The following is a 14,596-nucleotide window of genomic DNA, read 5'->3' on the forward strand; positions in this document are numbered from 1 at the left end:
ATGGTGCATATTCCTGCCCTGTACAATGAAAATCAGCTTGTTCATTTACAGTACGTGCTGATGGAGTCTTCTGTGCAGTATCATTTACAGCCGTGTTGTCTTTGTAGATGCCTTCTACGATGTGAGAACACTGATGAGTGGAGGGGGAAGGGGCCGACCTTCCACTTACCATATGGAAAACATCTGTAACGGGCAACATAGCTCTCTCTAAAGAAATGTGTTGCTGTTTCATAGTTTCTTCAAAGTGCTACATAGACAAAAGGTATCAACTTGAATTTTTGCCAGGGTTGACTGTCCCAGCCTCTAGAGCCGTTTACCGTAATACTGAAGTATTCTTTTAAACGAGACAGGCAGTAACGTTTTACACTGTCTCACACAAAAAGAATGTAACATCAACTGGAAAAGTATAGAGTAGTCAAAGTGTTCCAAAAATAAAACAAAAGAAACAATATTGTGCCCTTTTATTGTGGCCCCTTAACTCTAGTCCTCAGAGAACAGCGCTGATTGATGTCGGTGATGCAACCTAAAAATTAATGTCAATTATCCAAAACAAAATGCACATCAGCGACGTTAAGGGTCTGATTTCAGCCCACAAAAGCCAGGAAATTCAGAGCTACTGGAGAGCTGAAAACCTGGATTTGACATTCCCATCTTACCAACAGCCGTTCTGCTGGGGGGAAGAGGAGAAACAAAGAAAAAGGGAGTTACACCATTACAATAAATAACGTGACTGAGACAACACGCTCTCTCTTTGCTGAAGTCCGGATCCACTGGGTCCCATTAGCTTTAAGACCAAGAACTGCAATGTGTTCTAGGTTTGGGGCTCAGTAACTCCCCTACCACCTTTCTGCTTTTTTTTAATACAAACTCTTATTGCTTTAATAACAATAACAAGACCTAACTAACTCTTCATTTACAGTAATTATTTACTGTTCTTGTATTTCCACCCATCGGAAGTGGGGGTGTTGCTGTCAGCATGATTAGCGCATGTTATGTATTTGATGCAATAATTACGCATCCGAACGGGATCGACCCTGCACTGTTTGATAAATGAACATGCAGTAATCGAGCTGTTCTGGTGTCAGCATGCACACAAATCAAAATGTTCTAACATCAAAGAAGTACTTATGAAAAAACTTTCATACAGGATTTAAATATTCCTCAATGTTATTAAAAAAATATGGGCTGCGATATCATGAAAAGCCCTTGATGGAGTTACAAGTGGGTAATCCGTCTCCCTGTTCGTAAGCCTATATTTAATGACTGAACAATGGCAATCAGCCAGAAGAATCTCATGGCCTGGCCAGTTTGTTTTCAGACAAGTATCAGTTTTATAGATGTGCATATAAATGTATGTCTTCTGTAAAACTGGATACAAGAGAAAAAGATGAGACATGATACTGAAGAAGAGAGAGTTTGATGTGAGGGGTCAGACAGCTGAGATATTGTTAATGGCATGGGTCTGTCCTAGCATTTCAGAATAAGTTTCGTTTAAGTAAAGTGTGCTATCGCAAGTAATGGGTATGGAGAGGGAGTATAGTATGAAAGTTCAGAGTCCGCCTAGTTATTTCGTTTTCTTTGCAAAGTAAATATTATTGCCCTCTCCACAGACCGATCAATCAGAAATGACCAAAAGGCATTTTTAGTCAATTCTAGGAAGGACGTTTTGGAATTTTGCTATTCTCAGCAACCGTCCGGTATCTCTGGGATGGCCCATTTTGCCAAGACATTAGGCAGGTAAGGAATAGACAGAAAGATGTTTGGAAAGATTATGGATAACTTGAGCCACGCGTTAGAGATTAGAAGTCCGTCTTGCCTTGTGAACCAGCTTTTCCAACGTATCTGGCACTTGCCAGAAGCTCTTTGAAGGTGCACCAAGGGCTCTTTTCTGTACAGGCTGCCTTACGCAAGAGCCTGCAAGGCTTTGAGCAGTCTTCGCATGCTGGCCAATGTGCCGTTAGCGCTGGTAGTGCTCGTTGGAACCCCTGTCTAAATACACGAAGGAGTCTGTCTGTCTGTCTGTCTGTCCTGCAGGTAGCCGCTGTTAGGAACTGCTGGGGAGAGACCCAGGTCCTGGGGCAGCAGGACCAGCCCCTGCAGCATGAGTGGTGATTAGGAGGAGACCACCCTCTTTACGTGTCCCCACTTGCTTATTTACAAATGAAGCCACCCACAGTCGAGCTCTTCATATGCTCGGCATGTTTCGGCGTTGAGATCCTAATTGCAGGCTGTCAGGAGATAGTGAGCAGGGCCACTGTCACGCAGACCAAGTCAGGGGATCTGGTATCGTTCACAGATGACCAGATCATTCCTGTTATCGATTTTTTCCTTCTCTTATTTGCTTTGCGTATACTGAAGAAATCTGTTCTTCATACTACTTTCTTTTCCACATCCTCATGCTTAGATCTTGCTTGAATGGGATAAATGTGTCATTACTTTGACATGGCTGGCCAATACTAAAATAGATTATTATTTAAGGGAGGAGCATCTTCCTGTGATTATCACCAATTAGAAGTAAAGTGTTAACTGTTCAAAGGAATTAACTGCTCTGCTTTATATTTTTTGCATGCATATTGCTTTCTTTGTATAAGGAGTAGGATGGCTTGCATATAATTAAAGAATAACCTCTAATTTCCTAAATTAAAAATGCTTCCCATCATCAAAAATCAAATAAGTGTATCAATGTATGCCTGGGTTAAAGTTCAAATTAGGGATGGAGCTTAGTTTTGAAGGATAAGGGCATATGGCTTTCATACTTCGTGGACCATTTTTTTAAGTTTGGATTTGATCCTGGTCTTCAGAAGTTCAGGAGGGACCAGAAGACGTATTTTGATTTGGGGCTATTTCTAATATAAATGTCATAAAACCTGGTAGTGTATAATAATTTATTCTGCTGCTACTGTACTGTTTTAACTGGTTAAACTGCCTCAGCACTTGGATTTTTTCTCCAGCGTGTTGCAGAAATACACGTGAAAGATCGATTGGATGCCATTCTGCAGCCTAATCCTAGGTAATTTATTCAGTTTTACCTGAGAGAAAGGTCCAAATATATGTTCTTCTGGTTTTAATCAGTCCAACTACAATTGATTCAACTTTTGCCTGAATAAGGAGTAAAAATTGAGCGAGAGCCTCAAGATTTGGCTCTTATTCATTAACCTCAGGGCAGACTTCATTTTGTATGATTTTTAAGCTATTAAAATGTTGGTTGGCTTCCATTTGAGCTCGAATTCCTAATATCACCAAATAATTATGTGTAGATGATGAAATGAAAAAACAGGCATGTAGTCTCCAAACGCGCATTTCAGTCTGGGTGGCTGAAATGGCTCATAAGATTCAATGCATGAAAATGGGGTGGATTGAATAAATTAGCAGAATCACAAAAGGAAACCACTATAGGAAATAGTTTTACACGTGTAATCACTGAAATACTCTAGTGAATGTGTCAATCTGTACTAAATAAATATATTTGTTTATAGACATGCTCTGTATTAGCTTCCACTCTTTCACAGCACTTTGCCAAACAAAATCCCACTAGAAGTAGGATGTTCGCACCCGAGTAGGAGTTTCTTGGATAAATATTTTTTCTATATTGAGACCAAAACCACTTCTACAAATTTCAGACTTTGATTGAAATAGTATATTTCTTTTGCTTTTTTTTTTTTTTTTCCTTCCCATCTCCTCCACTGGCAACCACTGATGCATTACCTTAATTCCTCTTACCTCCCACCGCTCCGGTGAGCAGGCGCCCCGCTGCAGACAGAGTGCATCAGTCAGTAAAGAGCACGGCTAGAAGTGGCCGCACCCGAATGCCGCCACCAGCAAAGGGCCTCGGAGCCTGAGAAAATTCCTCTGTTTACAGACTGACTCTCTGCCCTGCGTTGTTGCTTGGGTTCTCATTTCCCCCGTGAAATGCGAAGGGAGAATAGAGATGCTATGTCCTCTGCTGAGAGCATTCACGGGATGTTTTCAGGGGGTGGAGGAAGAGAAGTATGTTGTAAAATGTCATTAGATGCTCCTTTTCATTACAATTTCAACAGTTTCAAGAAAAGAATGTAGGTGAACTGTCTTGTTTTGCCCAAATAATTTAATTTGTTTCAAAGTAATACCCGTTCCTCCTATCCAGTAACTGCCAGTTTCGGCATCCATTTCTGTGCATCTGGTATTTTAGCCATTACAATGGAAGATATAATGTAATGAAAATAATAATTATGGAATAGCATACAGTGTTTTCAAAACACTATGTATTAGCTCTGTAATCAAGCAATCCTCAAAAAAGGTTTTCAGTGAGTGATAGTATTTCTGTTTCAAAGGCTGGGGAAATTGAAACACAGAGACATTAAGTGGTTTGTCTGAGGCCACACAGCGAGTAAGTGTCAGAGCTGGGAGCAGAGCCCAGCCCTGGCTCCTGCCCTTCTACTCAGACGACTGTACCACACCATATTGTTTCCAAATAAATTCACTAAAAATCATATGCTGAGCTCGTGAGCAGTAGTGACATGGAGGGGGAATTTAACCTCTTCTGTCACTTCCTAGAGAAAAAAAACCCTGAGCCTCTACAGTAGAAGGAAACCTTAAAAAGACAAGAAGAGCCATCCTTGGAGAGACGGAGCCATCCAGGTTATTTCATGCTGAATTACTCTCAGGTTGAAGGAGTTTTTATTATTAGTGGTGTGTTTTCACATGGGAGTGCTGTGACTGTGCAGTGCCCTGAGTCATAAACCAGAGGTTTCAGTACCTAACCATACCTAAAGTCTTTTCTTTGTATGGCTCAAGGCTTCTAGCTTTAACTTCATTCTCAGACATAATAAAGTTGCCCACATAAATTATTGCTGCCATACAGCTAAAGCAGCGAGTTGAGGCACATCAGAAAAGGAGACGTTGGCCTCTGAGCAACTCAAAGTGTTTTGACCACTTTGACGTAAAGCGGTAAAATTATTAATGAACTAATTGCGATGCTCCTGAGGAGATCGGGGATACTCAGGAACCACGGCATTTCCATTGCGGTGGGGGGATTAAGCTTTCCCAGTTACACTGGGGTCCAACAGGTCATATCCATCAAGGTCTGGTGCCTCGTGGAGACCTGCTGTGTGCTTTGCCAGTAGGATATCACGGGTAGACAGTTATGGGCCATTAGTCCCAGGACAATAATAACTTGCTGGATTTCAGCTTGCTCCGCAGGAGAAGCAGCCTGCTCCCTTGGTCCAGGGGTGGGTGGTGATGGAGCCCAGCTACAGGTTTTGCAGCCTGGGGGAAGGAATTCCTCTCTCTGACAGTGAACCGAGCAGCGTGCAGGTGAAGTAGGGCTCAGGAGAGGAATTTCTGTCAGTGTGCTAAGCAGCGTTGCCTTTTCTCTGACAATTAAAAAGTGTTTCTTGCTCTCAGACAAATAAAGCCCATTAAAGTTGGTGGCAGTGATGGGAAGAACTTTGCAAAAATATGTTTGTTTTGCAAAGCTGGCTGCCAAGTATTGTTTTATAGTTCCATTTTTTCCTTCTTTCTCCACTGTTTACAGTACCCTCTGAGAAATTTAAAATGATCTCTCTCTCCCTACCAATTTTGTTCTTTTTTTCTTTTGGCAGACATTGGTACCCCACTCCCACACCCCAGTTCTTGCTGCAACAGAAGCCATCATCCTTTTGCCTTGTTTTTCTTTCTTATAATGTCAGCCCAGCCCTGAGAACAGCATTTGATAGTTAACTGCAGCATCGTGAATTTGGCCAAATGAGCTGAAGGACAGCAGTACAAGCCCTACATTTTGTTTTCCTTCCACTGGTGGTATTGCATGAGGTATCTGAGAAATACATTTGGTCCTTGTTTTTCAGAGATCCCACGTTTCCGTCAGCCTTGGGAATGTCGTTATTCCCAGTAGCAGAGAGCAACAATAAAAAACTTGGGTAGCTGAGATCTAGGCTATGTTCTTTAACTGACTTGGATGATATATCCTGGATATATTCCTGTTCCTGGGCACAGCACTACAGTTTTATGTGATTATTGAGAAAGTTTGTACCGTTGGCAGATAAAAGGTAAACCAAAGCCCAGAACTGACTTCGCTGGAAAGCATTTTGTTACAAGCTGTTGAAGGGTGGTTTACTGAGGCAGTGCTTTTATCAGTGCTTGATGTTTGTTATCGCCTATGTAAAGCGTGCTGGTGATCTCGGCCCCCTTCCTGGAGGGCAGGCACTCACAGCGTGGAAGCCGCCGCTGTCGCTGGTGTCTCACTGGATGGCTGAAGACTCGGGGAACAGACCTGAGGAATAAAGTTCATAGAATCATAGAATCATTAAGGTTGGAAAGGGCCTCTGAGATCATCGAGTCCAACTGTTAACCTAACTGCCAGGTCCACGTCTAAACCATGTCCCTAAGCACCACATCCACATGTTTTTTGAATACTTCCAGGGACTGTGATTGCACCGCTTCCCTGGGCAGGCTGTTCCAATGCCTAAAAAGTTGTTTCATTTGTGTTTCTTTCTTACACCTAACTGCGGTCCCTCAGGGACTAGCTTAAGCACAAATGTGGTTATGCTTCCAGAGGGACCATTACTGTGTGGATAAATGGATGCATTCAGCACATCAGTCTGGCCCCATCCTAAATGAAATCCCTGAGATTTCATGAATACAGCATGGCAGATCATCTGGAGCGTCATACGAGTTCGTAATCTACTAAACCTGGGTGTTCAGAGATATATATTTGGGCTTTGTTATTCATTATTGACCATGTACTAGACATTATATACATAAAACGTTCCCTCACCCTCTGAGTAATATCAGACATCTGTGCTTTGGCTACTGATTAAAGATGGGTTTGTAGAATTGGAGCCTTCAGTGCTATTGTTTTAAATTTGAGAGAGAATTATCCATTATATTTCTTTTGTAACATGTATGCACTTTTAATAAGGAGAGTTTATATCCACACAAATTTATTTAGACCTAAACAGAAGCAACTAATTCTAAACAACATATGGATTTTCTTTTTTAAACAATGTTGCTTATACTTTGCCTCCTAAACTAATTATTATTTTAATCTCTAAATAAGCTGACACTTCTTTGCATGTGGTTTGTCTATGCAGGCTGGGAAAAATTAGAGGACTAACTTTTTAATCACAGGAGTTTTACTGTACATGTTTTTATGTACAAAGAGCTATGAATCTGTCCAGGATGACTTGTTTGATATTATGGCGGGCTAACGAAATTTCAAAGTTAACATTCCTCAAATTAAAATGGAAAGAAGACACAGGGAGAAAAGGAGCAGATTTAAAATTAGCGAATCTTTGTGTTTTATGGGTTCCAGGTTATTTGGAATGGAATGAAAGTTAATGCTACATCCTTTTTTCCATCCTGCCAGCCAGTGTCTGATCCAAGAATGTCTCTTATTTAAAGGGCAGGGCTCCCTCCACTGTTCTTAAATAAAGGCTTTCACTGTCTGAGATCTAATCCTCCCTGATTTTCACAGTAACGTTGTAAGACTGCATGAAGAGACTTATTTAATGAAAAAAAGTTTTGCATATGATTCCCCTATCATAAGCCTGTTCAAGTCATATGGTTCGATTTACATTTATGCAAATATCAGAGAATAGAGTAAAATTACCAAAGGAGGAAAGGACCGTGGCATGTCACAAACAAGATGTGCCTATTTGTATTTATGTTTGCTAATGAAGTTCAGCCAGGACTTGCTCTTTGATTTTGATGTCTCTGTCTGCCATTCCACTTTTATGCATTGTAGTCAAACCACTTGCCCACACACATACACGAGGACAAGAAAGGGAGACTTTAAGTTTTAAAAATGCTGTTCTGTAACTTGCTTATACAGGACCTATGATTCAGGACTTATCATTGCTAAGTGATACAACAGACCTGTGGTATGACATTGTACCTTAGTTTTAATGTAAGCAGAACTGCAGACTTAATCCAGTGGAGGTTTTGGCCCAGTAAACTTTGGTGTCTCTGATGCCCGCTGGAGATGTTTTACCCTAGACTTTCCAAACTTTATCCCAAATAAAAATTAAACATCAGCCCACTCAAAAATCACAGCTGTTTCTTTCTCTTGCCAAAATTATTCTTTCTCATCATACTACAGCTGTGAAATTATGCACTAGTGTAAATCGTTAACTGGAAACCATTTCTAGCTAAGGTGCCTGTTCAGAAGTCTTAGTTTTCTGATCTGACATGTTACCTAATTGAGGAGTACTCACGTCTTCATTTTTGGCTGTGACTTGTTTCTGTAAATCACAGCTTCAGTATATCTTGTGTTAATAAAAACATTATTTTCTGCCCCTAAATTGGTCCTATGAACTCTTCAGTAAACTGTTTCATTTCATGTGACCTACTGTGGGGACAGGAGTTTTGCTGCCCTTTTCATAGAACGTTTCTTTGTGATCCTTCATAATACGCCACCTCGGGCTACCACTACAGGAGAGACATGGGACCAAAAAAGAGTAGAAAGTGGGTAATATTTCATGAAATTTGAGGAGTTACTTGACCAAGGCCTTTTGTTCCAGATTGCCTTTTTTTTCAGCTGTTATTTTTCCCTTCTTTCACCAAACTAAGGGCAAAACATGATCTTGCTTTTAGAGGACTGACAGCAGTGAACGTTGCTCACCTTTTCTGCTTCCTTGTACCTCCTTTCAGACTGTTAGGAAAAAACTCTACCTTCGTTTATTAAATAATGATAGCATTCCCAGGAAGATCTTTATATCGGAATCCAGTCTGCTTTGATAACTTGAAGGAGCAATGTTTTCAAGGTAGGGTTGCTATACTATAGGCACATAGAGGATGCTTAAGAAGCCATGAGAAGGTTCTCCACATGGTGCCTAGGTGGGCTGGGGTCAGGACTGGGAAGCAGAGGACTAAGCAGCAAAATCATCATGCCTCTCCCCTAAATGGGAGGACGTGGCAAGAGTGGACTGGGAAAGATGAAGGTCGTTTTTCTGCTTTCGCTTCGGTCCAGCCTGCTTAGCCTCGGGTTGTGGATAGCAGCAATCTGTCCTTTCACCTTTAACAAGGTCAGAGAACGGGATCCAAAATCTTGTCGTATGATAGCAAGGAGCAAGAAGGGTTTCTGTGAGAGCTAGATATTGGCTAAATAAGGTTATATCAACTTTTTAGAGCATGGAATCCATTCTAGGAAGGTGAACTGTGTAATTTGTGCCAAGCTAGGTGATTGCCCATGTCTAAAATGTGGTCCCTTGACCACCCGCGCACATAGTGGGTACAGTAACAGGCTGACAGAGCTTCAACCATGGCAAAGAGTCAACCCACAGCAGGAAAAATCAAAGCACAGGCTGGTAGACAGTAAATTTTGAGAGAGAGCACACAAAAAATTTGGATGCAGTAGACACTTTTCCAAAAGGGCTCCAGGAGGGACTGTGGGCTTATGTTATCTCCTGACATTGGGCTATACAAGACGTATCCAGCAAAACGGATACAGCTATGGCTTGCCATTTTAATCCCACATCAAGAGTCTGCATCATCCTCTATCTGTAACTCTGAGCCAAATAATCATATTTTTTTTTAAAAAAATTGGATGCTGCCAAAGTGGCATAAAGTACCCAAACGTGTCATCCGAACCCTTTACATTATATCAAACCACATTAAATGACTGCCACATACATATATACTCTCTCTTGCAAGGGCACATAGACATGCAAGTTTTATAAAAAACATCTTGCTGTTTCTCTTCACAATTCTTGGCATGTAAAGATATGTCTTTTAGTATCACGAATTCAGCTGTATATATCTTAAAGATATGTGGTATACCTCAGAACAATGACTGTAAAATAGTTCAGCTATGCATAAAAGCATCGCAGAGGTTAACCTTTATTTAGTAATGTATCAAAATAAGAACGAAGTGTTATCTTGTTATGGAACGGGATGAATCAAACTCCCTCCTCTGAAATGCCGATTTGCAAAACAGTTACCTTTAAGCTGAGGTTGAAGGTAAAGATTGTTTCTGGGTAAAATGCTTCAATTTATGTCTAAATTCCATAATAAAATATGCATATATCAGAACCACTTTCTCTGGCTTGGGAAGGAAAAATGTGTTGTTTTCATTATTGCTGAACTTCAAAATGGCTTGAGGAATTTTGTTGGTCCTTTCCAAAGAAACTGAACTTCAGGCAGAGATTAAAGCAGAGGAAATTTCAGCCCAAGGGCAAATGTTTCAGAAAGTTTAAAGTATGTGAAACAGGGAGTTAAGTGGGAAATAGTTTTCAATCCTAACTATAGCCACACTAGTTATAATATATTGCTAAATATAGACTGGTGGGTGTGTCCAACTTTCTGAAGGTGTTATCCTCCCTCCTCTGAAACTTGCTTCTAAAATGACCTTTTCAGGGATATAACTAACCATATAATAGTGCCCATGTTGGAAAATGTTAAACTTCATTATTTCCCAGGTGAGCCCAGCCAAGCCCAACTTTGCTCTGCAACCAAAATTCCTTTCGCAAAATTCAACCTTTTGTCTTTCATGTGGATCCAGCTTTATACTCGGGTTCATTTATCTTCAAGCAAACTGCACAATAGCCCTGAATATTTTGCGTTTATATGTTAAAGGTTGTCACTTGGGTTATAAAGCTCTGTAAAAATATCAGGGTCAAGGAGCTAAAAACATTACTTTTGCATCTACTTCAAAGTGCCAGCCATAATGGTTTGGGCAAGCTGCAGATCCAAACTCCCTTGGACTTGTTGCTTGTGGTTGTGGGAATATATTGGATCCTTTCAAAATTATTGGCTGGTCTGTTATTGTGCATTTCATGTTTGGGTATAGAGTCTTTGGATTTTTTTTTTTGTTTGTTTGCGGTGATACTGTCGTGTCTGATGACTGGTATCTATCCCAGAGCTAATATTCTGCTCTTTGACTTTAATGCCATATGCTGCTAGACCTCTATTGAAATATGGTATTAATGTAAAGGATGCTGTAATGAACATCTTGTACATATTTCCTTTTGCATATTCAGTGTCTGTAATGTCTCTGAATACACGCTTGCTGTTTTTGAAACTATTTCCTTACAGTTCAGTATAAATACTATTGATATACAAAGTTGTTTGAGGTTATCCTTTGCTCTTAATGATACTCTTCTAATTCTGGTTTAAGAGAGGAGAAATTGATCTCACTGAAATTAATTAGGAAATTGGTAGAGCCACTAAAAACAGTAGTTATATATGGCAGTTCCTAAGTGCTTGAATTTAAGAGCTACAAAATAAATCTGACGAAGCACTAACTGTCGTGAAGTAGATGACTATATTTTCACTTTCAAAACTGAATGACTGCTGAAGGTGAACCAAATAAAGCAAAAGTATTTAAACTCCCTTCCTTTTTGAAGATCATTAATATCACACAAAAAAAGCACTATACCTTTTAAAACTGAGAACACCCCCTTAAGATATAGGGTTTCCAGGGTGTCTGGGGTAAAAAGGCATAGTTTCCTATATTGATTCAGAAAGAGATGTTAAAAATGCATGAAAGGTATTTTAGTAAGACAGTGTCACAGGATCTTTTAAAATTCTCTTCTCAAATGCTATTTAACTCTTGTGTTTCTTTACCATTGGAAACACTTGATCCCAGGTTACAATATATGGGCTATCAAATTATTTTGTATTGACCAGAGGGTCTTTAAGATTAATTTGGTTTTGGAGGGTGAGGATTATACCAGTGTCTGTTTACATAGCTTTAGACTCAGACTATAAATTAGGTTTGGAAAACTGTAATTATTCAGTAATTTATAGACTATTAAGATAGGTTAGAAATGATGCTTGAACATAGCGAATAGAGAACACATGCTTATAAAGGACAAACAGATTCAGCATAATAGTGTATTTTTGGCCCCATCTATTTTGCAGGCAATTAACGAAATAGGATGTTACATTTTTGCATATCTCTCGCTCTCCTGAAATAGAGTCACTAACCACTTGTTAACCACACTGATTTTTTAATAGACAAAGTGGTTGCTTATAGCTTCCCCACCAGAAATGTTCAGATTAAGCACACTATTAGATTGCAGCCAGAATAGGCTACAAAACAGGAAGAAAGCCTTGCCTTTCTCTCTGCCTTCTTCCCTTGTTTAAGTTGATGTGATAATTCATTACAGATTTTCTCTTTCTTTGACAGAGTGCCTACCGCAGAAACGGGATGACTTTTCTCGCCTGCTAATATGGATGTGGCTGCAGCAACAGGAAAGGCAGTGTTCTATTAAGGTGATTTTCTTTTCCCCTCCATGGAAGAAAAAAAAATACAAGCTCCAATGTCTCCGTGTACCAGTGAGTGGGCTGGTTTGTTGTGACTATCTGCTGGCTGACTCGGTCTCTTTTTCCAGCCCCCTCAATCGTTATTCTTGTTTACTAGCTGGAACATTTAGCTAATTAATGGCAGGATGTTTGGGATAGTGTGTAGGTGGACAAGAATGCAGATCAGACAATGCTGAAGTTTGCAGGGGACTTGCTGCTGTAAGCCTCTTTCTGAAATGCAATGTCATTTTTATTTAAGTGTTTGGAAGTCTGTATCGTCTCCTAGGGATGTTTTTTTGTAAAGCAGGATGGGGCAGAAAGAGGCCAGAGATAGACCGGGTTATATAGGATTATGTAGGTTATATAAAGGTTATGTAGGTTTTCCTTGTGATTTTTACAAAAAGAAAAACTGTTTTCCACTATTCTCCACTGATTTCTCTCAAATAATTTTTAAGTGTTCAGACAGCGCAACCCAGTTTAATCCAGTAAGGGGCTTTTTGGTGACAGTGATAGCAAGTTCAGATCCAAAGATACTCAGAGAAAAGTTCAGGTAAATGGTACTTTACCAGTTAGAGACATGTCTTTTTGCAGACCCAAGGACAGGCTAAGTGCTTAGCCCCAAATTCTCAAGATTGCCATCTCTGTTTTTATTCCATTCCTCTGCTAGGGCTCGAGCCATCGCTCTCTGAAATCAAGGAAAGCCTTTGCAGTGATTTGGCACTGGATTGGGCCCCTATTCAGAAAAATATATCCTAAAGTATTTAAATAACTGTCTCTCAGTGGTTCTAGGCAAAGGCTTAATGTTATGTACTTGCTCAGCGTTTGCTGCAGGAAGCAGATGTTGTCTCTGGTGTTGACAAAAGCAGTGTTACTGTTGGATTTGGTTGAAGAAGAAATGGGCTCTTTTTTGCCTTTTTTATATTTTAGTTCATGTTGTTTGTTTTCCGATTTATTTTTTTAAATCTCAGTCCCTCCCTCTATGCTTCTTCCCGTCCCCTGCTCCTCCAGCCTTTGCTGGCCTCACAAACACATTCATTTCTTCCCATAAAAACTGTACAAATATAGAGCTAACCACGAGGATGCTTGACCAGAGAAAAGGGCTCATGCTTCAGCCCATCCTCAGGATTTACAGGCATGTACTGCTCGTGTCCCTGTGGTACCCCCTTGGCCCAGGGGTCTGCTTCAGCCGCTCTTAGCCCAGGCTTGAAATCTAACTTAAACCTCAAATTAAGACAAAGCACTCAAAAGATTGAGAGGAGATCAGCAAAATATTACTTTTATATAGTGCAGCCGTCCTCCTCCTTTGTGCTTAGTATGTGAGGTCTCAACTTTTACTCCCACTGTATGCTCTTGTGGTCATTTGTAAGTGGTTTTGTTGCCCTGCTTTCCTGGACCTGCTTGCAAAACCTTCAAATATATATATATATATATATATTTTAAATAAACAGAAAAATGTCTTTTCTCTTTGCAACCAAAATATTGTAGAAGTGAACTTTGTACATCAAATATTACTGCCATTCATAAACTGCTTTTTTCTTTTACCTGCTTACACTTCTGTTTTCTGGAATTAATTGTGTATAAAGGACTAAAAGTAATGTGTACAATGCAGTGTATTAAACGGGAGGGGGGGAAGTTTTCTGATGTTCCATCTGTGCTTTTTGAAATATATGATTAAACTTTTCTTTTTATCATCACTCTTATTTTTGTTGGCGTCCTTAATCATGGAAAATTATATGCTTGCTGTAAACATCCAGACTTTTTAAAAGGACACCAGCATTTATTGTATTTGGTTTCGATCTGCAGGGATATAGACAGAAGAAACCATTTCAGGCACTGGGTACTGGAATCAAAATTCCTTCCGTAGCTGTATCTCTCCCAGATTTTACATTTTAAAATATGCATAAGCAGGAAAAATACTGGCACTTATTTTTTACTGGTCTACTTAAAGTCCCAGAGAATGAAGACTCAACATACATTTCTCTCAGAAATATGACAGATCATGTTTTTGTTGGTCTGCTGTATGTTTGTCTATCTTGAACAGTCTGACAGGCAATTATTTATAAAATCTGGGTTTGCCCAGTAAACCCATATAATAACCTTTCACTTCTCTACATAAGGCAGTGAGCTGAATTTAAAGTACAACAAGGTAGGTTATGTCTCCCTATCTTGGACTAACCCAGTTTATTCTTATTTTGGGAAGTAATTGCTTTTTTCTCATCTCCAGAGTTTTCTTTAACTGTTTCAAACAAAAATGAGACCACTAAGACTTGTGCTGCGTACAGAGCGTGTCTTGGCACCACTTTACGTGCTGCAGAAGCAGAGATATTTGTTTAAACTGGTGCTTCACATTTTATCTTAAACTTTTTTCTTTATTATA

The 14,596-nt window shown here is 39.8% G+C and overlaps 1 protein-coding gene across 7 annotated transcripts in view; it reads left to right on the plus strand.

The window, feature by feature from the left end:
• Positions 1–13,913, plus strand: part of SUPT3H (SPT3 homolog, SAGA and STAGA complex component) — a 284,312-nt gene extending 270,399 nt beyond the window's left edge. For 6 of the 7 annotated variants that reach the window (XM_087775506.1, XM_087775512.1, XM_087775509.1 and 3 more), the window contains one exon: positions 12,104–13,913. Coding sequence is in view for 2 of the 7 variants with exons in the window: in XM_087775512.1 (XP_087631638.1) it covers positions 12,104–12,145 (42 nt within the window). In the remaining 5 variants the exon portion in view is untranslated. Of the gene's footprint in view, positions 1–12,083 lie in introns of all 7 variants that reach the window. The other variant, XM_087775511.1, reaches the window with a different exon arrangement.
• The last annotated feature ends 683 nt before the right edge of the window (positions 13,914–14,596 follow it).

The sequence above is a fragment of the Nipponia nippon genome, unplaced genomic scaffold, assembly GCF_047370975.1.
Source record: "Nipponia nippon isolate SJK-2023a ecotype South Korea unplaced genomic scaffold, ASM4737097v1 scaffold_4, whole genome shotgun sequence".
NCBI lineage: Eukaryota > Metazoa > Chordata > Aves > Pelecaniformes > Threskiornithidae > Nipponia > Nipponia nippon.